The sequence below is a fragment of the Notolepis coatsorum genome, assembly GCF_963971535.1.
Source record: "Notolepis coatsorum genome assembly, chromosome: 19".
Classification (NCBI taxonomy): Eukaryota; Metazoa; Chordata; class Actinopteri; order Aulopiformes; family Paralepididae; genus Notolepis; species Notolepis coatsorum.
The window spans coordinates 38,016,780-38,044,533 of NC_140183.1; the positions used below are offsets into that span (position 1 = coordinate 38,016,780).

A 27,754-nucleotide genomic window follows, 5' to 3' on the forward strand; every position below is an offset into this window, starting at 1 on the left:
CTGTCTGGTTTTGTAAGCCATACCACCTTCTGGGGAAATACTACCTAACGACTAACTACTACAGAAAAACTTGAGTAACAAGTTTTTTTACAACTCAAGTTCAGACCTATGGTACTCTATTACGTTAGCACTAAAAGTGAATTTAAAAGTAAAACTTCAGAATGTTATCTTTCAAAAGAGACCAGGCTCATGCATGTGCTATAAGTATAACGTATGTTGTTTTGGTTTGCAAAAAAAGTATGCAGTCCTCAAGTTCAAAAATTGCTACTTTTCTGCCCGCTTGTTAAGAGGTATGCTGATGATGGAGAATTCATTCTCAGTATATTTTTTATAATTGGTCTTATAGGACAACATTTTCATGAGTATTTCTAAATGTTTGAACTCTGAGGAAAAATCCACCTACTGTATTGATTCTATTGAATGTTAATTGACCCCCGAACCCTGCTTAGCATCTTAATGCAGAGTTCCCACGCATTCTGGAACACTGTTGAAACCTGGACATTTAAACATTACTGTGGTTTTCCAGTAGTGGAAAGCATATGGAAAAATAGGAAAATTATTAAAGATGTCGTGAAAAACTTGATGATGGTCCTGGGAAATTAAGACTTTTTCACAAGTCACAAAAAATTTAGTAGGTAAAATAAAGGTGTTTTGTTAGGTCTTGCTGCCAAGTTTTCATATTCACAATTATACATACAGCTGTCTTGAAATCATCTGGAAAAGGATTCCCTACAAAGCCTGGCAGATTTGTAATATAGGGGTTGAAAGGAGAAAGCTGATACCATATCAGCACTCAGCGGTCAACTGCGACCTGGAGCGATTAATGGGTGGTCAGACTGGAGGGTCGCAGGGGGCTGTGGTCCGCAATACGATAGCTCAAATCTGCACTCATTTACACAATGAGTGCACTCATTTACACAAAGTTCACCTGAGGTGAACAACACATCCTCCTACTGTGGTTCTCTCTCGCTCTCTCTCTCTCGCTCTCTCTCTCTCTATAGATATATATATTAAGGCTGTCAAAGTTAACGCGTTATCGCCTGATTCTATTAACGCCACTATTTTTTTTAACTCACGATTAACTTACATTATTATTATTTTTTATTACACTTTTTTTTTTACTAGACTTGACTCAGGTGTATTATTGATGCTCTCATTGATACTATGTTTGTTTCTGAAGTGTGTGTGTGTGAGATATATAGAGAGAGAGGGGGTGAGAGAGATCATAGATGAGGAAGGGGCAAGAGAGAAAGAGAGATGGGAGAGTGTGTATGCAGAGAGGAGGGTGTGTGATTAATCAGCCCCCTTGTGTGGGTGAATGTACTGTAACAAGTTCCGAATGTTTTCTTTCCCCTATTATTTCATGCACACTTTATTCATTGTTTTAAATTATTATTTTCTTTTAAGTTATTTTGTGCATCACTCTGTTTTGAATTTGATGCAAATTTGCAATGCATGGGGGTCATCCTTTTGTGTTAAATGGCTGCATAAAGCAAGCATTTGTTGACTCGCATGTTGATAAGAGTATTAAAACTTGGAACTTGAAAAAGATCTGTTTAAGGTAAAGAAATTAAATTAAATATGCGATTCATTTGCGATTAATCGCGAGTTAACTATGGACAATCATGCGATTAATCGAGTTAAATATTTGAATCGATTGACAGCACTAATATATATATATATATATAAAGGTTGATAAAAGTCAACTGTGACAAATAACCTTGAGAAGAACAGGTTTTTCTATGAGTGTGATCCCTGGAAATGTAGAGCTCTGATTTTCTCTCTCTCTTTTATCCATTCAGGTGGTGATTTCTACTCGGCCACCATGACGGACTTCTTGGCGAGTGATGCTGTGATTTACCGTAGTCTGGGGGACAGCAGCCCTGTGCTTCGCACGGTCAAATACGACTCCAAATGGCTGCGAGGTGAGACTATTGTACACAAATTGTAACTAAATGGAAAGGTCACACATTTTTCTAAATGTAATGTTCTTCTTGTGCCCCAGAACAGTCCAGCCAGTGTTTGTGAACATGCACCACTCTCTTGTCTCTTAAAGCTAGAAGTCAGAGAGAGAACCCTCCAATCTGTGATGTCACCTGGATGTACAGTAAAATCTGGGGCTGTTTCATAGACAAAAGGTTGAATTCTCACACCCAAATGTGGCTTATATTTTAGTATTACACCTAAATGTGGCTTATATTACACCTAAAAGTGGCCTTATATTCTAGTATTACACCCAAATGTAGCTTATAGTCTAGTATTACCTAATTTGGTACACAATCATTTTATGGCCTCACAAAGTCAGAGCCCCAGCCTCATCATCTATGGAGCAGCTCTGGATTCTACATTCTGGTGACATCACACATTTTAATGTTCTCCCTTTTAGTTTCTAGCCTTAGGAGAGAAGAGGTGCATGTTAACAAACACTGACTGAAGTCTCCTGGGACACAGGAACGATAGACTGAATGTGCATTTTTTAAATGGGTGGCATTCCACTTACCGTACTTTTCGGACTATAAGCCGCGGCTTTTCCCCCCATTTTTCGACCCTGCGGCTTATATAACGGTGCGGCTTATATGTGGACAAAACGCGAAAATCGAAATATTGCTTTTTTTACTGCATTGAAATGTTATTTATCTGTTCCCTTATTTGCTAAACTTAATACAACTTGTAAATGAGTTAATGTTATTTGTCCGACAGTATTGTGTCCCAATGGGAGTCATTCTCTGTAGAGGTGGGAACTTAAAGCTCAATATAAGAACGGCCATGCACCACCACTCACAGAATCGAGAAAGAGCAATCAATCTGTCAATCCTTTCCGTGTCCGGGCCGGGTGAGGTTTCCCGTGTTGAGTCAAATTAAGCCGCAGGCTCCACTCCTTACATATGGTAATTAAACATTAAAACACATGCGGCTTATAGTCCAGTGCGGCTTATATATGTACACATCATTCAATTTAGCTGCTGCGGCTTATAGTCAGGTGCGGCTTATAGTGCGAAAAGTACGGTAAATACTTAAACATCAACTGCTGTACTTAAACATCAACTGCTGTGTGGGGTTATTTTGCTTACCTTTTCATTTTAGGGAACATAATACATTCACTTAAACGTATATGTATCAAAGTTTTTACTCCATTACAACTATCTGAACCCTGCAGTTAGTTGCTGGTTACTTGGAACAAAATGCTGTTGCATAAGTTACAGAATGTGATAACTCGATGAAACGTATGCACTTTCAAAGTTCAACCCCTTTCGAAAACATAATCAGAGCCTGTATTACTATCACTATCCACCACCAACTACCTTAACATAACCTTTAAGAGGTCAATCCAGATGTTGATGTACAGGCTCCAAGCTCTGAGATACATATACAGTAGAAGGTGCACTTTCTGATTTTAATATTTAAGTACATACAGTGTTGTACAGTGACATTTTTACCTCATCAGAGAACTGTTCTACTCTTAAGTGGGGATTTAATGCAGGACCCAGCATTGCTTGTTTATAAAGTACATTATGAACAGCCTCTGTTTGAAAGTCTCCTCAAGTCTAGGATTATGACATCAATATATATCAATTCAAGGTCCATACATTGGTAGGATTACTGCAAAAACATGACCGATGTTCGAGACCAATGAGAATTGACGAGTCCATTGATATCCTCTATATTGTGTGACGAGTCCGTTGGTAGCCTCTGTATTGTATTTATATTGTGTGACAAGTTCATTAGTAGCCTCTGTATTGTATTTATATTGTGTGACAAGTTCATTAGTAGCCTCTATATTGTATTTATTGTGTGACAAGTTCATTAGTAGCCTCTGTATTGTATTTATATTGTGTGACGAGTTCATTGGTAGCCTCTATATTGTATGTATATTTTGTGACGAGTTCATTAGTATCCTCTATATTGTATTTATATTGTGACGAGTTCATTAGTAGCCTCTATATTGTATTTATATTGTGTGACAAGTTCATTAGTAGCCTCTGTATTGTATTTATATTGTGTGACAAGTTCATTAGTAGCCTCTATATTGTATTTATATTGTGTGACAAGTTCATTAGTAGCCTCTATATTGTATTTGTGATTAACACAAAACAAATCTATTCAGAGAACTGCCAGAGGAACAATCGGCAACATGTCCTTTACAAGAAGAAGCAGGAAATTAGGCTACCAATTGTTTCAGCAATGGTCTTCATTTGTTTACAGATTCAGATTCAGAGTTTGTATTTGCCACATGGAAACAATACAATCATAAAGTTTTTCATACAAAATCATAAATACCATACCATGGACAAAAGGAGCAGGAAGAAGAATAAATCTTAGTTACCTGCCCCTTATTCCTAAACTAAACAAGTATTACTTGATGGTCGGCGTACAACCTAATTTACACAAAATAATTATTTCTACCATATACAAAGAAACAAACAATCCACAGTTTAAACAAGAACAAATTAAATGATAATAATAATAATAATAATAATAATAATAATAATAATAATAATAATAATAATAATAATAATAATAATAATAATAATAATAATAATAATAATAATAATAATAATAATAATAATAATAATAATAAAGAATAAAAGAAAAGATCTCACTATTCAGATCACATTTGACTTTCATACTTTTTTATATAATTCTTTTTGAATTGACAAACACTATTACATCCCTTAAGCTCGCTATGGAGAGAATTCCACAACTTTACACCAATAACTGAAGGACACATCTATCAGTGCCGGCCTTGTTTACTTTTTTACCCCGTTGAATGCCATCATCCACTTCAATGTTAGCGTTAAAAACGCATAATCTATGTTTTAAATTATGGCTATGTGTCTAATCTGCCCGTCGCTTATCAATGACTTGTTTGCAGTCAACATTGTCGAAACGGATTGTTTTTTAAACGGTTCATATCCTTTTTATAGCATTTCAAAAAGCTATCGTTCTCTCAAATGTTCAGAAAACGGCATTTATTGGAATATTCTCGAATACACTAGACACGTTGTCATTTGTCGGCCTATTTATGAATCGTTTTCAAATAAACGCTAGATTATCAATAGTATATGTGTACTTATGCACGCTATAGAGGCGGGCTGAAAAATCTATTATCCATTTCCTCAACATCACACACACACACACACACACACACACACACACGGCACATGCTGATATCTCAGTGAATACAGCTCTGATTAGCCCAAGACTGGTAACATAGACTCCTTACCTTAGATCAGATGTTCTCCAAAAAGATTATTCCAATTCCTGATCGCCATTCCAAATATCGATCGCGTTTATTGATTGATTATTGGCTGCTGTAAATATATATTCCACGCTCCTTTCCAACTCGCGATCAGATCCCTCATCATCAGACGGCTCGCCAGCACAATGGAGCCAGTTAGCTCCCCCCACAGGGATCTCCCAGTATAATTGACTGACCTGTAGTTACACAGGGATAGACGATAGGGGGCGGTTTTTTCCCATCTGAGCTCCTAGAGGGTCTGCTGTACCAACGGGAGACTCGGTTGATGAAATATGAATTCAGATCGCTAATAAAAAAATCAAACGACAATACACGTCGTCGGCACTCAATGGGGGGCATGATAAGACGACAATACACGTCGTCGGCATTCAAAGTGTTAAGTGTGGTACGTGCAAACTGATGTTTAAAATTGAATTTCCTCCTACTAAACTCACGTTCTAAATGAAAAAGTGACATGAGTGATATACCAAGAAGTCACAACTAATCTGACAATGATATGATAGATTATTATAATCGATTTTTATCATATTATTATATATCATATTTTGTATTATTGTCACAATAGCACATGCTGTTCTGTTATGTTAGTTGAGCACACACACAATACGTTTGTATTACCGGTAAGGACATCTCCTGCCTCCCCGCACAGACATTGTTGTGCTGAATACAAAGTAACGGTCACCACAGTGTGCTCATATTTCTCCTCCCGTCTTCCTTCAGAGCCCCACTTCCTCCACGCCATCGAGTACGGGAACTATGTGTACTTTTTCTTCAGCGAGATAGCGGTGGAGTACACCACGCTGGGCAAGGTGAGGTTCTCATTATTCAAGCCGATTAGCCGACAGCAGATCCATGGCATGTGAAGTCACACCCCTCCCCCTCTCCCTCATGTGAAGTCACTCCCCCTCTCCCTCATGTGAAGTCACGCTCCCTCCCCCTCTCCCTCATGTAAAGTCACGCCCCTCCCTCTCTTCCTCATGTGAAGTCACGCCCCCTCCCTCTCTCCCTCATGTGAAGTCACGCCCCATCCCTCTCTCCCTCATGTGAAGTCACGCCCCTCCCTCTCTCCCTCATGTGAAGGCACGCCCCTCTCTCTCTCCCTCATGTGAAGTCACGCCCCTCCCTCTCTCCCTCATGTGGAGTCACGCCCCTCCCTCTCCCTCATGTGAAGTCACGCCCCTCCCTCTCCCTCATGTGATGTCACGCCCCTCCCTCTCCCTCATGTGAAGTCACGCCCCGCCCTCTCTCCCTCATGTGAAGTCACGCCCCGCCCTCTCTCCCTCATGTGAAGTCACGCCCCGCCATCTCTCCCTCATGTGAAGTCACACCCTTGTCCCTCCCTCTCCCTCATGTGAAGTCACGCCCCTCCCTCTGTCCCTCATGTGCAGTCACGCCCTTGCCCCTCCCTCTCTCCCTCATGTGAAGTCACGCCCCGCCCTCTCTCCCTCATGTGAAGTCACACCCTTGCCCCTCCCTCTCTCCCTCATGTGAAGTCACGACCCGCTCTCTCTCCCTCATGTGAAGTCACGCCCTTGCCCCTCCCTCTGTCCCTCATGTGAAGTCACGCCCTTGCCCCTCCCTCTCTCCCTCATGTGAAGTCACGCCCTTGCCCCTCCCTCTCTCCCTCATGTGAAGTCACGCCCTTGCCCCTCCCTCTCTCCCTCATGTGAAGTCACGCCCTTGCCCCTCCCTCTCTCCCTCATGTGAAGTCACGCCCTTGCCCCTCCCTCTCCCTCATGTGAAGTCACGCCCTTGCCCCTCCCTCTCTCCCTCTATGGGAATAGAATCCAAAGATTACTTGACCTGCCAAACACACGCACCTCTGTGACATTACATTGCTGTTGAATCTTACATGCTGAATGAACCTACTAGTAAAACGTCTGATTGATGAACCAATGGCACTCTATCCAATTACAACTCATCCTACCTCCCCCTCCCCAGGTGGTGTTCTCCAGAGTGGCACGTGTGTGCAAGAATGACAACGGCGGCTCGCCCAGGGTGCTGGAACGCTACTGGACGTCGTTCCTCAAGGCTCGCCTCAACTGCTCCGTCCCTGGTGACTCCTTCTTCTACTTCGACGTGCTGCAGTCGCTGACCAACGTGCTGCAGATCAACCACCGGCCAGCCGTGCTGGGTGTCTTCACCACACAGGCCAACAGGTCAGCCAGGCCCAAAACTTCACCACCTTCCTCCTCCTGTGTCTCTAGCCTATAACTTCACCACCTTTCTCCTCCTGTGTCTCTACCCTATAACTTCACCACCTTCCTCCTCCTGTGTCTCTACCCTATAACTTCACCACCTTCCTCCTGTGTCTCTACCCTATAACTTCACCACCTTCCTCCTGTGTCTCTACCCTATAACTTCACCACCTTTCTCCTCCTGTGTCTCTACCCTATAACTTCACCACCTTCCTCCTCCTGTGTCTCTACCCTATAACTTCACCACCTTCCTCCTGTGTCTCTACCCTATAACTTCACCTTCCTCCTATGTCTCTACCCTATAACTTCACCTTTCTCCTTTGTCTCTACCCTATAACTTCACCTTTCTCCTTTGTCTCTACCCTATAACTTCACCACCTTCCTCCTCCTGTGTCTCTACCCTATAACTTCACCACCTTCCTCCTGTGTCTCTACCCTATAACTTCACCTTCCTCCTATGTCTCTACCCTATAACTTCACCTTTCTCCTTTGTCTCTACCCTATAACTTCACCACCTTCCTCCTCCTGTGTCTCTACCCTATAACTTCACCACCTTCCTCCTATGTGCCTCTACCCTATAACTTCACCACCTTCCTCCTGTGTCTCTACCCTATAACTTCACCTTCCTCCTGTGTCTCTACCCTATAACTTCACCACCTTCCTCCTATGTGCCTCTACCCTATAACTTCACCTTCCTCCTATGTGTCTCTACCCTATAACTTCACCACCTTCCTCCTATGTGCCTCTACCCTATAACTTCACCACCTTCCTCCTATGTGCCTCTACCCTATAACTTCACCACCTTCCTCCTATGTGTCTCTACCCTATAACTTCACCACCTTCCTCCTATGTGCCTCTACCCTATAACTTCACCACCTTCCTCCTATGTGCCTCTACCCTATAACTTCACCACCTTCCTCCTATGTGTGCCTCCTCCCACAGTATCACCGGCTCTGCAGTGTGTGCCTTCTACATGGACGACATTGAGAAAGCCTTCAATGGCAAGTTCAAAGAACAGAGGAACAGTGAATCTGCTTGGACGCCTGTGCCTGAGGAACAGGTCCCAAAGCCCAGGTGAGAGCCACATCTTCAGAAACCAAGCTTACTTGGTGTCCCATGAGAAAATTAATAATGGTTAAACATATTCCTGTGTATTTTCGTACATACTATAGAGATTTACCAGAGACATCCTGTAGTGATTCAACATAGTATTTCTATAGTCGACTGGAGCTTCAAATTAAGGTAGTGAAAAAGGAGATTAACTCCATTTTAAGACTACAATCGGAAATTCAGATGCAGAGTTGTATTTGCTGAGATCTCAGCGTTCGCCCTGTGTGTGTGTGGGCGATGGCTTTGAGGAAATCAGAGAATCGATTTTTCAGATCGCCTATATAGCGTGCATACGTACACATATACTATCGATAATCTAGCGTTTATTTGAAAACGATTCATAAATAGGCCGAAAAATTACAACGTTCTAGAATATTCCAGTACAGGGCGTTTATTATGGAATCTTTTTATTTTCCTTGAAAACGGAAATGCTATAAAGCGGAAATGAACCGATAAAAAAACAATCCGCGTCGACAATGTTGACTGGAAAATGAGTCATTGATAAGCGACGGGCAGATTAGACACATAGCCATAATTTAAAACATAGATTAGGCGATATTCACGCTAACATTGAAGTGGATGGTGGGCATTCAAGCACTAAATCGTGCGCCCCCTGCTGGCACTGAAAGAGTTAAGAACCAACAGGGGGAGGTAACCACCAACCCCAAAAAGATTAATGATAAATTTCGCTCTTTTTATTCCAACCTGTACAAGTCAGAGGTGGTCTTTGATCATACCAAGCTGGAGGATTTTCTTGATCAAATCAACCTACCACAGATCTCGGAAGATAGTGCTAAGCTGTTAGCTGCACCTATCACGCTGGTTGAACTTTGAGAAGCGATCGCGGATATGCAACGGGGCAAGGCTCCCGGATGGGACGGCATTCCACCGGAACTCTATCTTGCATTCTGGGATGTACTCTGTCCCTTATTACTCTCGATGATTTTACACTCAATCAAAGAGGGAAATTTCTCCAGAGACGTCAATATGGCGCTTATATCTGTTTTACTCAAGAAGGATAAGGACCCCACCGAATGTGGCAGCTACAGGCCCCTAAGTCTCCTCAGAGCCGATCTTAACCTATATGCCAAGGTTCTAGCCACCGACTCCAAAAACATATGACATCTCTAGTTCATCAGACGGTTACTGCACGTGATTGATGCCAGCAAGGATGTTGCAGTCCCTACAGCGGTCATGTCCTTGGACGCAATGAAGGCATTTGACAGATTGGAGTGGTCTTACTTGTGGGCAGTTCTTAGAAGGATGGGGTTGGGTGAGGGTTTCATTCATATTCAAAGTTCTCTACACAGGGCCTTTGGCCATGATCTTAATGGGAAAGTTCTGCTCGCCACTCTTCTCTGTCTCGCGCTCTTCTAGACAGGGTTGCCCTCTTAGTCTCGGTCTTTTCGCCTTATCCCTCGAACCTAGCTCAATTCATAAGACAATCTCAAATTATATCTCCTGTTTCAATTCAGGGCACACATCACCATATCAGCTTATACGCAGATGATGTACTCCTGTTTACCCTCCGTCTCTCTGCCTCATCTTCTCAACGTGATAGATGAGTTTGGCAGCCTGTTCGGCTTTAAGATCAACTGGCCAAAATCTGCTTTTCTTCCACTTAATGAGCCTGCGAAGGCTACCATCCTACCTGCAAACATACTTATGGTGGAGCACTTTAAATGTCTCGGGATTGAAATATTCCCCACTATTAGCCAGACTGTAAGGTATAATTACTCCAGCTTGGGTGACAGGATTACGAATGACTTCAACAGATGGTCCAAATAAAAAAATTCATTACAGGCCTGTACCCAGAATGAATATCTGCTCAATGCTCCCGTTGCCTCCTCCTGTTGGTGGCAGAAATTGCACTCTGTCTCATAAATTCGTTTGGAACAATAAACGCCCGCACTTGAAGAGATCAACTGCCCAAAGAAGTAAACTCGATGGAGGCTTAGCATTTCCAGACTTTAAATATTATTTTCAAGCTTTCTCTCTGAGAACTCTGATCACTTGGTTTGATGCTCAAGCAGCCGTGTCTTGGCGACCATTGGAGGAGAAGATGGTGTCCCCACATAGACTTCAGGATATTGTATATACCAACATTTCAATTAAGCAATGCCAATTACCATTTGGCCCTCTTATCACACATGTGATCCAGACATGGCGTGACACCCAGAAAGCGTGTACTAAACGCCATAAATGGCACATGCATTCCCCTCTATTTAATAACAATTTACTCCTTATTGGACAACAACCTATTAGGTACCCTAGATGGAAAAAGAAAGGCATCCACACGTTGGGGGATATCTTCGATAACTCTGGTGTCCGTTCTTTCCAAGATCTATCCAACAGATATGATCTCCCCGGAACCTCCTTTTTCTTTTATTTACAAATAAGAGCAGCTCTGAGGACTCATGGCGTTCCATGGGATGTTCCACTAGAGCGTCACCGTTTTCACAAATTCTTTTATGACAAAGAGACATCGAGAAGCTTCGTTTCTGACTTTTATCGCCATTTACTTACGTCCTCGTATAAGGACCTTCCCCTGGATACGATTTGGAGAAAGGATGTCCCGGAGTTGGATGTAGATTTTGATTGGGATGCAGTCTGGGAAAATGTCCGGCTGTCCTCACGCAACCCAGATCACCAACAGATTCATCTACATTTTGTTCATAGGACTTATTTGACCCCTAGACGGATTGAATCTAATGGGTCTCAGACCTGACTCTCGATGTACCTTATGTCCAAACGGTGCCACCGGAACATTTAAATGTCCTCCTGTTTGGGAAAATGTTACCTCCCAGCTATCAGATATTTTCTCTCTGACCATACCTGTTCTGCCTTCTGTATTGTTATTGAATGATGTTTCTCAATTACCGACCTCTATACATGTGAAGAGACTCATTCTAGCCGGCCTCACAGCCGCCAAAAGATTTATTGCCTCAAGATGGATACACCCAGATAAATTATGCCTGAAGGTATGGATTCTCACTTATCTTGATGTGATTTATCTGGAGATATCCACTGCTCGGGTTATAGGGGTTAATGAGTCGAATATCGTGATCTGGTGAATCGCTATAGTATTCCTGTTGTTTTACCAGAGAAATACTGCAGTTTGGGGTGCCCTCGTGGCGCACCACGTTAGTGCATCGCACACCTACGCGGCCGTCCCGGGTTTGCTTCCCGCTCCCGGTGACATTTGTCGCATGTCTTCCCCGCCTCTTCTCCCGTTCATCCTTTCCTCGTCTGTCGGTCATGTCTGACCAGGAAAAAGCAATAAATGCTAAAAAAAAATTATCTTTAAAAAAAATTAAGAAATACTGCGGTTTTACTATAGTATTTGGTGCGTACAGTATGAAGAATTTGTACTGCAGCTGGCATTGTTGTATGTATGTGCAGTATGAAGGAAAAAAACACTAGTTTCTGAAATAAACAGCTGCTTTTTACCTGGACACATCTGGACCTATGGAGCAGGATTACCCAAACTCTGGCATATTTAAATATTTATATTCTTTTGAAATGGAGGGTGGGGTGCTAACAGTGTTTGGACGGCACAAAATGTCGGTAGACCATGCAGTTTGTTCTTTACACAGAAATCGCTGACCAGCAGCTTGATATATGGGCATCTGGGGAATTAAAAGTTGGCTTGTTTTGCATAGTTTTGTGCTTTCTATGGTAAACGCCAGTGTGATATGAAAAGCACAATCTTTACAAGTTTGGATCACGGCAATCATCGGAACTATAAAAATGCAGAATGTAAGATTTTAAGCCAATGAATTGCTTCTAAATTGTAATAATTAATAGTTTGATGAATGAAGCTTCTATGAAAACCCTGTCGCAATGGAGCACCGATTTGTCAACAACAGCGCTTTCACAATCCAGCATCTAGCCATTAACTCTCTCTCCCAAAATGATCATCATTCCATCTTAAAACTTGTTTATTTCAGAAAGTTCCACACAACACATTGTATATATATATATTCACTGGCCAATAAAAGTTGGGAAGTGAAAGACCCTCCTGATCCTCTCCTGACTGTTTCCTGTGTGGTTGTTCTAAAAGACCCTCCTGATCCCCTCCTGACTGTTTCCTGTGTGGTTGTTCTAAAAGACCCTCCTGATCCTCTCCTGACTGTTTCCTGTGTGGTTGTTCTAAAAGACCCTCCTGATCCTCTCCTGACTGTTTCCTGTGTGGTTGTTCTAAAAGACCCTCCTGATCCTCTCCTGACTGTTTCCTGTGTGGTTGTTCTAAAAGGCCCTCCTGATCCTCTCCTGACTGTTTCCTGTGTGGTTGTTCTAAAAGGCCCTCCTGATCCTCTCCTGACTGTTTCCTGTGTGGTTGTTCTAAAAGGCCCTCCTGATCCTCTCCTGACTGTTATTTTCCAAAAGGCCTGGTTGCTGTGCTGGAGACACCTCAACCGCCGCCTACAAGTCCTCCACCACCTTCCCGGACGACACCCTCACCTTCATCAAGTCCTACCCACTCATGGACGAGTCTGTGCCCTCCGTCAACGACCGGCCCTACTTCACCCGCACCACCAGCAGGTACGGAGAGATGTAAAGAGAGGGGGGATGAATAGACGGGATCAATGATCTGCGTTGAGTGGGTCAGTTCATATTTTCCTTAACACATTGGACGCCAACGACGTGATCATTCGTTATTGCCCGCCATGCGTTGAACGGTAACAATGAATAAACACGTTTTTGGGATCAATATTAAATTTTTTCGCCATGGCATTCATAATTCATCCAGCCTCCCTCCGGGACTGCAGCTGGACCCTGTCTGATATTGCAACGCCTCAATACCGCCGCCTGGTGGATGTCCGGCGAGTTACACTCCAAGCCAAACCGGAAGTGGCGCTCGGTGCATCGAGGAAATCCCTCCGGCAGTAATATCTTGTTACGTGGATCCAGACAAACACTCAAGTGCATGGGATCGCTTTAGAAACGCAATAATCAATATGATTTCGGCGTTTATTGCGTCATACAAACGGGAAATGGATCTAGCAGATCGATGTCAAATAATTGGAATATTTTTCCTCCAGTCTCATCGGTGAACGGTAAGAGGAATATAACGTTATTTTCAGCCTGATTGTTTATTCATTTCACGGCAATCCATCTGATCAACATATCAACCCATACTAAATAAAGCCGTTACTGACGATCAAGGAATTATAAACAACCCCCCCTTTCCTTCACGCATGATGAAGCATAATGTATACCGATCATATACATTTGAATTTTTTAATATAGCATGTATAGGAAAGAAACGATCGATAATCTATCATATGCGTCAGGGCCTATAACTCGTGTTTTAGCAATTACTGCAGAAAACCTTAAAAACATACTTATATTCTCGACGGTATTAACACAACAATGTACGAATGAAAAAATATAACGTTCCCACATCCGGAACGATAGATACCCGATGTTGAATGGGCCATAGTAATGTCGATATAGCTATAATATTTAAAAAGTTATAGCTCTGCAAAGAAGGTAAACATCTCCATAGGGTTACAGCACTGGCAGACTGGGCATAAGGATGGGCATACTGCGTGGCAATCAAAGTGTTAACGGCTGAGGTGTATGTTATTTTCTGCTGCAAATCCAGTCCAACCGGCAATGCTCCTCCAAAGTCAGAACCGCAGTTGGTTAGTTAAAAATAAAAACATCACCGATGTGTGAACCTTAGTTCCTCATTAAAACTCATTAGATCTATTCCCAATTGAAAAAGAAAAAGGCAGGTCGATCTCAACCTTGCATCAAAGAACCAAGCAGGACCCAGGATGGGGCCTCTCTCTCTCTCTAAACCACTGATCCGACCTGTGGCGAGTCCTCCTCACAGCTTCATCAAAGATGGGCATCAGTGTGCACACCTGTGTGTGTGTGTGTGTGTTTGGTTGTGTAGCTTTGGGTATTTTATAGGGGTGGGAATCGGCAGAGATCTCGCGATACGATACTATCGCGATACTTGATATATCACAAATATTGCGATATCTTTATTTTTTATTTTTTTTACTGCAAAGTAAAACTGTCAACATGTTTTATCTAATAAAATAAAGTTCAGTCTGTTCATCTCACTTCAATAATTTTTATTGCAGAACATGGTATTTTCTCAAGCAGACAGATGTAAACACTGTAATCTGTGTTGCATGTACCTGACAAACTGAACTGTTTGTATTAGTCATATTCCAACTTAACTGAATGCACATGTGTGTTAGTGGACTACTGTACTATTACAGGTATTGAAATGAACAATGCAACTTACTTATACAAAAAAAAATACAAATTATGAACAATTAAATATCGATACTTGGCGTCCCTGTATCGATACACTATCGCCACGCAAAGTATCGCGACACTACTACGTATCGATTTTTCCCCCCACCCCTAGTATTTTTTAATCCTGTTGCAATGAGGCGAATGTTCATTCATTCAGTGAGTGTCAGACAGTGATGTGCTCACACACACACACACATACTCACACACCTTACCCACAACCCCTTTCCCCCCACCAACCATGGCTTGTGAAGCAAAGCCTGTCTTCCTGTGTGACAGCCACTCAGGCGCTGGGGGGGGGGGGGGGGGGGGGGGTGCGGCTCCACACACACACACCAGGAGAGCGCCGCGCTGTCTGTCTCGCATCTGGCGCCAAAACATCACATCTGCCCAGTCTGCTCCCCAGAGAGGAGCTGAATAAATGAAAAGCATGCATTGCGCAATACCGGAGTCACTGCAGCGCCGCATGCCAGTGTAGAGAGAGGGAGCGAGCGGTCTCTGCAGTGTGCGACATCGCTCAATGAGGGGAAGGTGGGAGAATTGTGGCTTCTCCAGTAGAAGTAAAGAGAGGCATCCTTTTGTATCACACCTGGTGGGGATTATGCGATCGGTTGAATCTCTCGTGTGTGTGTGTGTGTGTGTGTGTGTGTGTGTGTGTGTGTGTGTGTGTGTGTGTGTGTGTGTGTGTGTGTGTGTGTGTGTGTGTGTGTGTGTGTGTGTGTGTGTGTGTGTGTGTGTGTGTGTGTGTGTGTGTGTGTGTGTGTGTGTGTGTGTGTGTGTGTGTGTGTGTGTGTGTGTGTGTGTTCAGCATATCTCAGGCAGAGGTGGATGCTGCACATAGGCTAACAGCAGGCCAGGCACATGACTCCTGGGAGATTTTCTTTTTCTGTACATGTTTCGGTTAATGACGAGTATTTTATTGGAATGAATTTCCATTGTTGTCCATTCAAAAAGATATTCAGTGTAACGTTAGACCTTTTGAACACAAGGGGGCGATAATACACAGGTTCACTGCTCAGAACCTCAGGGAATCGGCTCTCTGGCCCCTGTTTACAACAAGGACAGCGGTTGTCTGTCTGTGTGGCCGGTAGGGCTGAGCCCAAAAGTTCGAATGTTCGGACCTTCGTTCATTACGTTGGCACTCAAATCTTAATTAATTGGTTCGAACGTCCGTTTTTTTGTTGTTTTTTATTTATTTATTTATTTTACACAACATATATCAGAATGTGAAATATATCAGAATATCACAGTACTATGTTGTGGTTACAATTATTTGAAAGCAGACACAACACAGTCTAGTCGAGATGAGGAGGGGTCACTGTCCGTCATACATTATCAGGAAATGAATCAATCATGCAAAAAAGAGAGAGACTCACTCACACTCACCCATCTTATTTCATAATACAACGTTTCCGAATGGATGATTGGATTAAACCAAGTGTATGCAGTGATGCTGAACTTTCTCAGCGGAACACAAGTTACTTAACGTTACACAGGTATGTTATGCACGTTAAGCTATGCACGTTTAGCTTGCTAACGTTAACCCATTATGTGCCACGCAGTTTGCCCATCTTATACCACTCTCTGCCAGTGCTGTAAGCCTATGGAGTCGCTCACCTTCTTTGCAGGGCTATAACTTTTTAAATATTATAGCTATATCGACATTACTAGTGTAGAGCAGTAATTCCTAGAACACGAGTTATAGGCCCGACGCATATTATACATAATCGATTGGCGTTTTGTTCCTATACACGCTATATTAAAAAATTCAAATGCATATGCTCGGTATACATTATGCTCCATCATGCGTGAAGGAAAGGGGGGGGGGGGTCGTTTATGATTCCTTGATTGTCAGTAACGGCTTTCTTTAGTACGACACGTTGATCAGATGGATTGCAATGAAATAAATGGACAATCAAGCTGGAATTAACGTTAGGTTAGATTCCTCTTACCTGTGGCCGATGAGTCTGGAGAAAAAATATTCCAATTATTTGATTTGCTAGATCCATTTTCCGTTTGTATGACGCAATAAACGCCGAAAGCATATTTATTCTTGCGTCTTGAAAGCGATCCAATGCACTCGAGTGTTTGTCTGGATCAACATAACAAGATAGCTCTGCCGGAACATTTTCCCAGATGCACAGAGCACCACATCCGGTTTAGAATGGAGTGCAACTCGCCCGAAATCCACCAGGTGGCGGTATTGAGGCGTTGAAATATCAGAGCCTTGCTGGATGAATTATGAATGCCAATAGCGAATAAAGGAAATAACGATCATAAAAACTAGTTAACTCGTTGTTGGCGTTCAACGATTGGCGGCCAATAACGAGTTAACTCGTTAACACTTTGAGTGCCAGCTCAGTTCATGCCAACCGTTGAGTGCCAGCCGACGAGAAATCGCGTTTTTAATCGTTATTTTTTTTATTATCAATTTCCATAAATTTTTCATCAATCTAGCCTCACGTTACCAGTGGGGATCTGGCTAAGCTCGAACAGGGAAAATACCGCCCCCTATCGTCCGGATGGTACTGCACCCCATTTGATTGGACTGAATGAAACGCATGGGGAAAAAAGAGTCCGGATTCCACATTTTACTTGTCAGGCATGTAATCCGAGCCTATTGCAGTCATCGCCCACCATCAGAACAGCGTGGAATGTTTTTTATGTCATTTTTTACCACAGCAATATGCACATATGTTCTACGTTATATGCGTAAATGTGCCTAAAGTCAAGACTCGACAGAACTGAACCCGAAAACTTATTTGGGAGCACATTTTTTGCATGTTTAAAAACGATGGTTCGAACGTCCATTCGAAAAACCCTGCCAATGTTCGAATCCCAAAAACAGGCTTTGGGGACGGCTCTAGTGGCCGGCGTGTCACCTGGCTGACATTTGCGCTCTATTGAGTGTTCATTTCTAGTTCCAAGTGCTGTCAGCCTCCTTAACAAGCCTGGTGAAAAACTGTAAATGGACTGCATTTATATAAATTGACTGCATTTATATAGCACTTTTATCCAAAGTACTTTACAACTCATGTCTCACATTCACCCATTCACTCACACATTCACACACCAACTGTGAAGGCAACCATGCAAGGCGCCAACCTGCTCATCAGGAACAGTTGGGGGTTAAGGCCTTGTCCAGACTAAAACGATTTTGATCCGTTTAGTTTTCGTTTAGTTTTAAGGTTTCCGTAAAAACGAAAACGTCTCAAGATAATAAGTGCATGCCACAAATTTACAAAATAAATGTCTTTCCTGTTTTTTATTTTGAAAACCCCCGACCGGAAGTGTTATAGTGTCTGTTGCTAGCAGCTTAACTTGTGTCGGCCGGTTCAGTGCTTTTCAAGCTAACGTAACGTCATTAGTTTCCAAAGGAGAGGAGAGAAAGACTGCGGCTCACATGCAGCTCAAACTACCTGTTTGAATAAATAAATTGATTGATGTTTAACTTGTCCCTGTGTGTGTCCAGTCATTTCGACTAGCAAACGTTGTCATAACGTTACCTCAGGATACCACTGTCTATTGTATTTAGTTGGTTAGCTATTTAGCTAATGTGGATAGCATTTTGAATAGCATCAATGCTAGCTGGCTAGCTACAGCTTTATTTACTAAATTATGGAGGCTTTTTAATCGTCAAGGTAAGAGAGGATTTGTCATGATCAACTGAAGGCATATGCTATGGAACAATATGTGCTTGGGTTTTCAGAAAAAAAAGGCCAGCTATGTGACGCTAATCTCTAGTTAGTATCGTGTATTGCATCACTATTGCGTGCCCCGCTCGCTTCAGACAGATAGAGAGAGCACAGCGCGTGTGTGAGCATGTGTGTGCGCCTTGGTCGGGATTGTGTGTAAGCAGCACAGCAGAGCCCCGCTTCAGACAGATAGAGAGAGCACAGCGCGTGTGTGAGCATGTGTGTGCGCCTTGGTCGGGATTGTGTGTAAGCAGCACAGCAGAGCCCCGCTTCAGACAGATAGAGAGAGCACAGCATATGTAAAGCTGTAAAAGCCCGATCAAGCTCAATAGCTGTACATGTCATTGTTGTTGTGATGTTTTCACACGCGGGGTAAGGGAGAGGTGGGCTACGCGTCATCGGTTCAGGAGAAGACGCGTATCGCTTGTAAAGATGGTGACGCAATGTGGGGCGTCTTCAGGCGTCTTCAGAATTGCACACTCTGGGAGCTGGTATCAGAAAGTACCGTCTTCAGGTTGCCAGAACGCAGTTCTGTGTGGCAGAAAGATGCAAACGATCAAATACTTTACCTAAAACGACCAAAATCGTTTTAGTCTGGACATGCCTTAAGTGTCTTGAAGATGCGACTTCCTTATAAACATACTGTGTTGATATTCGACACCCATGTACACAGTACATAGTTATAAACATATATATGGAGAGTCATGCGGTGAGTCTTATAATCTATTGTTTATTGTCATTGTACCTGTTGTCACTGTGTGTCGTATTCTGGACATTTTAAAGTTGCAGATGTCTTTGCACCGTTGCCACAAAGTAAAATCCCTTTACATAGTGATTTATTTTCTGATGTCTAATGTCTTTTCTGTCCCCCACGTCCAGTGGTCCGTTGGTGATTTCATACCTGGTTGCACTGTGTTTTAATGACGTCGCGTGCATGCGCATAAATGTTCCCTCGCGTACGCACAGACTAAAGACAATGCCGAATTGCCTCTAGGAATGGATTGTAACACATTTCATTCACAAGTTTTGTGTGAATGTATCTGAGGATGTATTCGAACACACCTGACGACCTGAGCTATTGTTATGCAAAGTAGCCAGGTGGTTACTTGGCGAGTTGGCGCATCAGTCGAATGCAGCGCATTCCTGTGTGCACACGTGTGCACATCCGTGCATGCGCGTGCTTCTGCTCACAGAGCCAGTTGATCGGTGTGCAACCCCATCCCATGACCAACGCACCCCTGCCCACGTCTGTCCATCCAGGTTCAAGTTGACCCAGATAGCGGTGGACACGTCGGCGGGACCATACAAGAACCACACGGTGGTGTTCCTGGGAGCGGAGAACGGCCGTGTGCTGAAGCTCCTGGCCAGCACGCAGGGAGCCAACGCCTCCTTCAGCACCCAGCTCCTCGAGGACATCGACGTCTACAACCCCAACAAGTAAGACACCTGTTCATAACCTCTCTTTTCTCACTTGTCAAGGTGCTTTGTTTGTTTGTTCTTTCTTTCTTTTTTCTTTCTCTTTCTTTGTTAAATTTGTTTCTTTGTTTATTTCTTTCTTTGTTTCTCTTTGTTTATTTTTTATTTCTTTGTTTCTTTCTATTTCTTTGTTTCTTTGTTTCTCTCTCTTTGTTTGCTCGTTTGTTTGTTTCTGCCATTCTGTCTGTCCTTTCTGTCGTCTTCCTTATTTCTGATCGATCTTTCTTTCAGTCTCTCTTTTTTCCAGTCTCTTTCTTGGAGTTCTGTCTCTTGTCCTGATCTCCACCCACTCTCTCCCTCTAGTCTTACTGTCTTACTTTTCATCACTCAGCGCAGCTTGACGACGGAGGGAACATTGTTTTCTTGTCATGTGTTTTTCTTTCACGCGGCTCAGAAGAGTCTCATTCGTGTGAACTCCACGACCTCCACTCGGCTCACAAAGAATCGGCCCGGTTTCCGCAGAGCCTTTTCTCTCTTTATTTTCTCCCATGTTGGCAAAACCAAAACGGAACCGGAATCCGTCTAACAGTTGTTGTGGTGTTGTCTTTGTTGTTGTTGTTTCCTAGATGTAACGTGCACGGGGAGGACAGGAGGGTTCTGGGCCTGGAGCTGGACAGGGAGCACCATGCTCTGTTCGTGGCCTTCTCCAGCTGCGTCGTCCGCGTGCCACTCAGCCGCTGCGCCGACTACGCTACCTGCAAGAAGTGAGTCTAGTCTGGGTGCTTTATAGAGCTTCCTTTTTATTGATTTATTTAAAGTCCATCTGAAGTTAGATTTAAATGGACTTTACACATTAACACATTCATTTTCTCACCATTTATTTTTTATAGGCTATTCATATCAAAGTATCTTTATATTTCCTGCACTCTGCGCCGCTTAGTTTTAAAGAAACATCAAATTGAATAGAATATTCACATCAAGAAGCAATCACAGCCATTCAAATTGCTTTTCTCCCCCTCATTAATTTATTAAAGTCCAACTGAAGTGAGATTTAGATTATTCTGGAGAACATGTCTGTGTATTACTACAATAATCTTCTGTCATTTCTTTATGAATATTTACAGTATTTTTGGGAGGTCATTTAAATTTTTGTATTTCCTAAAAAAAAAAAAAAAAAAAAAAAAAAAGTGTTCACTTCAGACATAATTGAATGTGATATTCATGACAAGATGGGAACGACTTACCCGTTCACTTTCACGGTTGACAGTCGATTGGCTAAATTCAAACTATGACTCAGTGTTACATCAATTACATCACCAGAGAGACGGAGAGCATGCTTTTGTTTTCCCACGGTTTCAGAGTTTGCAATACCTCACGGATGAAGTGATGATGAACGTTTGAATTCTGTGATCATCCAATCAACATGAAATAAGGTTTTCTGCTTTGATTCTTCCATAGTTTAGCAGTTCTTGGCTTATTTGTGGTTTTACACATTTTGAGTTTTATTACACAGGTGGAAAGAAGATATCTTTCTAACGATACCTTTTATCATTCCTCTAGCCCAGGGGTTCTCAAACGTTTTTATACCACGACCCCATTTGATTTTAGATTTTTTTTGGCGACCCCACACTTAACACATTGACGCCAGCACCAGGGGGAGCTGATAACCCATTCATCGCAAGGTCTTTATTCAATGGATATAGTTTTAGACTGTGACATTTGCGAGTGCTTAAAATATATCTTATATTATATCTATGGGTCTAATAATGCCGTCGGGTTTCAGTGAGTTGCTTCTAGTCAACATGCCCGAGACAGATTGTTTTTTCATCGGTACATTTCCATTTTATACCGTTTTGAATAGAGTATGGTTTGGGTGTTTTTCAGTAATTCCAGGAAAAGGGCAGGAAAAAGGCAGGAAAAAAGACGCTTTACTGTAATCCAGTCATCACGTTGTAATTTTTCGGCTGATTATCTAATCATCCTGAAATCAACGCTAGATTATCATTAGTATGTCTCCTCGTCCATACATGAAATGACCGTCGTAGCGGGGCGCTCCCCCCCACCCCCACCGCAGCCAACGGTAAACAGCCATACACGGTCCACACATATAGCTGTGATCGCGGTAGAAATAAATGTCAGATCAACGATAAAATTTAGATATAAACTTTTTACCTTGTATCTGATGTAATGCAAAAGAGATGATCCAAATATCTGATCGCAATTCCAAATAATGCTTGTGGGGGTCCGCACCACACAACCGACCGGTTCACAATGATGGGCGGGCAGAGTTACTGCTCGATGCCACGTTGTATAGAACTGGTTCACCAGAGTATTTAAACCCCGCCCGCCCGGCTCAGATCGCCTCCTAAAACACACCAACCCATTTTCAATGAGATGCAATAGCTCCGCCTGACAGTAGAGGGCGGTGTTGACCGTCTGCCAGCTCAGACAGGCTCTGAAGAGGATACCAGAGGCTGCAGCTATGAATAGATATAGCGAATAAATGAAAACGATCCCAAAAACGAGTTAACTCGTTTCTGGCGCTCAACGCATGGCGGCCAATAGCGAGTTAATTCGTTTATGGCGCATAATGTATCGTGTAATTTCGACATGGAAATAAGGATTATCAAAATAAAAGCACACGTTGAACTTGATCATGCATAGTCATTAGAAAATGAAATTACAGCACTGGTATCAATTAAATTAATTCATATTATCAACAAAACCAAGGGAATTGTTTCTGTATACACATTTATAAAACAGGCATATTTAGCCAAAATATGTTGCCAGAACATGAAAAGAAAATGCGCTCACGTGCGCTTTGGCAGAGATCCGCTGCTACTCCGCTGCTAGAGGTATATTGATGAGAAGGGGACACGCTTTCTCAGCGCAGCATTACACAACACTGGGTACTCGTTCCGGACTGATATCCAGAACTTTGCGAGGGCCTGTCCAGTGAACTTGACTTTCAGTAGCTTGTCACACGAAAGACGAATTACCCCAAAATCTCTGCTGATTAACCTGGAGTGTCACTAACGGAATTTCGTAATCCAGCTCATTATCAGCACATTTATCTGCCAATGGGTTGTTTTTGTCTGCAAGGAAAATCTGTGCCACTTCTCTGAGTTAAAAAAGGCGATTTAATAATCTGCCTCGAGATAGCCACCTCACTTTAGTGTGGTAGCTGGTTATGTGCAGAGCCCATTTCATCGCGACCAACCGGCACGGCTTCTGACAACAAACCTATCCATTGCATGTCCAGGTTACACACAAAAGACCACACCCCAGGCGGCCGGGTAGTGCAGCGGACTAAGCGTCTGTCTACCACCACAGAGCCAGTGGGATCGAATCCGGCTGTGGTGCCTCCGGCTTGACCGACCGTCCATACTAACACAATTGGCAGTGTTAGAGGGTGGGAAGCCAGCGTGGGTGGGTCATGGATGGATTGGGGAGGATTCATGTGCTTTGGTGGATCATGTTGGCAACACAATCGACATCAATACTTGGAATGGCGATCAGATAATTGGAATATTCTTTTGCTATATGTTATCAATCTTGCGTTGATCCGATCATGCCTTCGTTGTGATCCGAAAGTGTTATTGTAACGTTACTCCACAACGTATGCCGTTGGTGACGATCGAAGCACTTCCACATCTACAGTATCTAGAGACACCTTGGGTGAACTTTAAAACACACACGGTAGTTAATGAAGCCTCTGCATTTAAGCCACATAACTAAACCCTCTACGTCATTGTCTTCCACTCTATGTGACGGTGAATTACCCCAACATCAGATTCCACAAGTCTGTTTTTGACCGTGTACGTTTTTAAATGACCCCCCCCCCCCCCCCCCCCCCCCCTCGATCCCCTGGTGCAACGTGATGTTTATACGGTGACATCAAAAAAATTGGTCAAGTTGGTTGATAATTACATGTGGATGCTATTGTCTTGTAAAATCTGCAAAGACTCTTGAGTCGTTAATGACCATAGAGGATGATGCCGTTGTAAATAAATATCCTTGAAAATCTTCACGGTAGAGACTTGGAAATCTCTCTCACCGTTGAAGAGCTTTTGTTTTGTCAGCCAGTGCTGGAGTCCCAGCTGACACTATTTGACCCCCCTCCCCCCTTAACCCCATGTTCTATTTTTGGGGCTGTGAGGAATGCTCCCCCCCCCCTCCCCCCCCCCCCCCCCCCCCCACTCCCCCTTTTCTCCTTCACCCTGACCCAGGGAAAAGATTTGTTTTCAATTTTCAACAGGGAACAACGCATACCCCCATAGCATGCTAAAGCCTCATTGCAGAGGCCCAAAGAAGTGCTCAAGAGAGTTTACGCACAAATTGGAACCAGCTGATTGGCAGAGAGCCAGCGGTTGGCCGGCGTTTTCTTGAGCCAGAGAAGGAGGAGAGAGAGGGAGAGAGAGAGGGAGGAAGGGCCAGAAAGGGGAGATGGCCCGTCTCACTTCAGCAGGCTTAGAGGCCAAGCCGCCTGCATCCACAGATCCTTAAGAGACGACTGTACCAGACCTCATCCAGGGATTATGGCCCTCCATAAGCCCCATTGGGCCCAGAAGGGGGCTCAGGTGTCACCCCAACCCCCCCCCCCCCCAAACCCCATACCTTCCTCCACCTCACCACCACTGGTGTCTACTGCCAATTGAGATTTGCTCCGTCTATCTCTTTCTGTCTCCATTTGCTCTCTCTCTCCCTCTCTGCATTCATCTCTCTCTCTCTCTCTCTCTGCATTCATCTCTCTCTCCGTCTCTGCATTCATCTCTCTCTCTCTCCCTCCCTGCATTCATCTCCCTCTCTCTCTCTCTCTCCCTGCATTCATCTCTCTCTCTCCCTCTCTGCATTCATCTCTCTCTCTCCCTCTCTCGTCCTATCGCTCACAAGTTTTTCTACTTTTCACCCAAGGCACCGGCATTGGTATTAGGTTTCATAAAATTGCAATGTTTTGTGCAGCGGCGAGGCGTTGTACGAAATGACAGTTTTAATGAAAATATGGCGCTAAGACGTGGGGGGGGGGGGGGGGTCGCCACAGCCAAGATTTGTTTTGTTTTTCAACCAAACGTTTTAGTTATTTTTATTTCTTTTACTTGTTGACTATACCATTCGGTAAACTGAGCGTTCTCCTCTGATTGTACAGTAAGTGGAACTGAAGGACCAGGAGGGTTTGTCATGCATCCTATAGACCTGGGGGCGGGGGGGGGGGGGGTATTCCCAGGATGTTGGCTAACTGACTGAGTGAAAGTTATGAGCCTCCAGGTCTGAGAGACAGAGGAGAGCTCTCACCCCACAGTAGCTAATGGATGTTCCCTCTGGCTCCAGGGCTGGGACACCAGAGTGTTCATCACAGCCCGACACAATGGGAAGAGAGCCGGTGGAGGAAGTCTTCGGTCTGCTCGTGACACAAGGGTCACGCTGGCACAAAAGCACACATGTGCACGCATACACATATACACACATATACAAAATCAATGCCCTCAGTAGCCCAGTTCACATTTAAAATGTTGTAAATTCATTGTATTTTATTTGCTAATGACAGGGCCTTTATTCTTGTTAATTTCCAAAAGCACCAAACCAACCCTATATTGACATTCTTACAGCATTTTAATTGTAAAATAAGCTTTCAGGAACATAACTGTAAATCAGAATATCAGCCAATTGGAGTGTTTTACAAACACAATTGACCTAAATAAACCTTTTCACAGAGTCACAATATAATTGTACTGTTGTCTAGTCTTAGCTCTGTCAATCAACCAGATAATACAAACTTGTCTTATTTAAGAATTTTTTAGATTAAGTATTGGGCCTTTACATCACCGACTCATGGAGGGATGGTCAAGTGAGACGGGAACAAACTGTGCTTTCTCATATCAGCAATTATACCATTTTAGAACATCGCTCCATAAATTATCACAATAATTAACCACACTCCAAATGTATGTCTTCGACGATTCCTCTTTTCCACAAAGCTAATAATAGTATAAGTATAAGTCTTTATTTGTCATCAGATTAACACACGCACACATGCAATGGGCGACCCACAGGAACACACACATGCACTGAGTCGCTGACTAAATGTTCTCTGCACCTCCCAGTCCTTCCCCCCAGGGGCAGCCGGGAGCAGACGAGGGCTGCGGCGAGGGCTGCGGCGAGCGCTGCGCCCGGGGACCAATCCAAGTGCTCCTGTCCATCTTCGTCCGGGACGCGACAGCGTTAGCGATCTGTTGTGCATGTTTTTCCTGTTGTTTGCATGTTCAACACGAGCACAGGGAGAACATGCAAACTCCACACAGCAAGGGAGATACCCCACCTGGGTAACTGGCAACCTGGTAGCCAATCGGGAATCAAACCCACGACCTTCTAGCTGTGAGGCGACGGTGTTAACCACTACGCCACCTTGCTGCCATAGGTTGGATAGGAAATAATTTTCACGTCTTGAACTGATTTGAATGGGAAATGAACTGACCCCGAGCTCTGGCTCATCTTCTCGTCCCAAACCAGCCACAGCGGGGTGGGCTCAGCTCTTTACCCAGAGTGCTCCTGGAGTGCAGCTCTGCCGTGTCACTCTTGTCCCAGAGTGCTCCTGGAGTGCAGCTCTGCCGTGTCACTCTTGTCCCAGAGTGCTCCTGGAGTGCAGCTCTGCCGTGTCACTCTTGTCCCAGAGTGCTCCTGGAGTGCAGCTCTGCCGTGTCACTCTTGTCCCAGAGTGCTCCTGGAGTGCAGCTCTGCCGTGTCACTCTTTACCCAGAGTGCTCCTGGAGTGCAGCTCTGCCGTGTCACTCTTTACCCAGAGTGCTCCTGGAGTGCAGCTCTGCCGTGTCACTCTTGACCCAGAGTGCTCCTGGAGTGCAGCTCTGCCGTGTCACTCTTTACCCAGAGTGCTCCTGGAGTGCAGCTCTGCCATGTCACTCTTGTCCCAGAGTGCTCCTGGAGTGCAGCTCTGCCGTGTCTCTCTTGTCCCAGAGTGCTCCTGGAGTGCAGCTCTGCCGTGTCACTCTTTACCCAGAGTGCTCCTGGAGTGCAGCTCTGCCGTGTCACTCTTGTCCCAGAGTGCTCCTGGAGTGCAGCTCTGCCGTGTCACTCTTGTCCCAGAGTGCTCCTGGAGTGCAGCTCTGCCGTGTCACTCTTTACCCAGAGTGCTCCTGGAGTGCAGCTCTGCCGTGTCACTCTTTACCCAGAGTGCTCCTGGAGTGCAGCTCTGCCGTGTCACTCTTGTCCCAGAGTGCTCCTGGAGTGCAGCTCTGCCGTGTCACTCTTTACCCAGAGTGCTCCTGGAGTGCAGCTCTGCCGTGTCACTCTTGTCCCAGAGTGCTCCTGGAGTGCAGCTCTGCCGTGTCACTCTTTACTCAGAGTGCTCCTGGAGTGCAGCTCTGCCGTGTCACTCTTGTCCCAGAGTGCTCCTGGAGTGCAGCTCTGCCGTGTCACTCTTGTCCCAGAGTGCTCCTGGAGTGCAGCTCTGCCGTGTCACTCTTTGCCTGTCGCACACAGACTGCCAGTACCTGCCCCTAAACTATCACCCACCCGCCCCACACCTCATGCAACACTGATCAGGAGGAGGCGGTGACAGAAATTCACTCTGCATCTCGCATAACACCACCTCTGTGTCAATTTGTCATCTCTTCTCTGCTCTGTAACGGTGACAGACTACTCCTCTCTCCCCGGCAGTTTCCCTGTGATGTCGACAGATGCGACGCGAAGGACGTTGTAACACGCGCAAGTCTCGAGCGGCGACGAGATGTTGCGATATTAGAACGGGTCGTGAGGCACCTCATTATAAAACATTGTTCTGC

General features: G+C 44.1%; 1 protein-coding gene across 2 annotated transcripts in view; it reads left to right on the forward strand.

The window, feature by feature from the left end:
• The window catches only part of sema6cb (semaphorin 6Cb), a 264,346-nt gene that overhangs the window by 197,923 nt on the left and 38,669 nt on the right, over positions 1–27,754 (forward strand). For both annotated transcript variants that reach the window (XM_084336359.1, XM_084336360.1), the window contains 7 exons: positions 1,803–1,925; positions 5,981–6,069; positions 7,202–7,419; positions 8,401–8,532; positions 12,958–13,113; positions 19,803–19,979; positions 20,585–20,722. In XM_084336359.1, the coding sequence (XP_084192485.1) occupies positions 1,803–1,925; positions 5,981–6,069; positions 7,202–7,419; positions 8,401–8,532; positions 12,958–13,113; positions 19,803–19,979; positions 20,585–20,722 (1,033 nt within the window). The remainder of the gene's footprint in view (positions 1–1,802; positions 1,926–5,980; positions 6,070–7,201; positions 7,420–8,400; positions 8,533–12,957; positions 13,114–19,802; positions 19,980–20,584; positions 20,723–27,754) is intronic.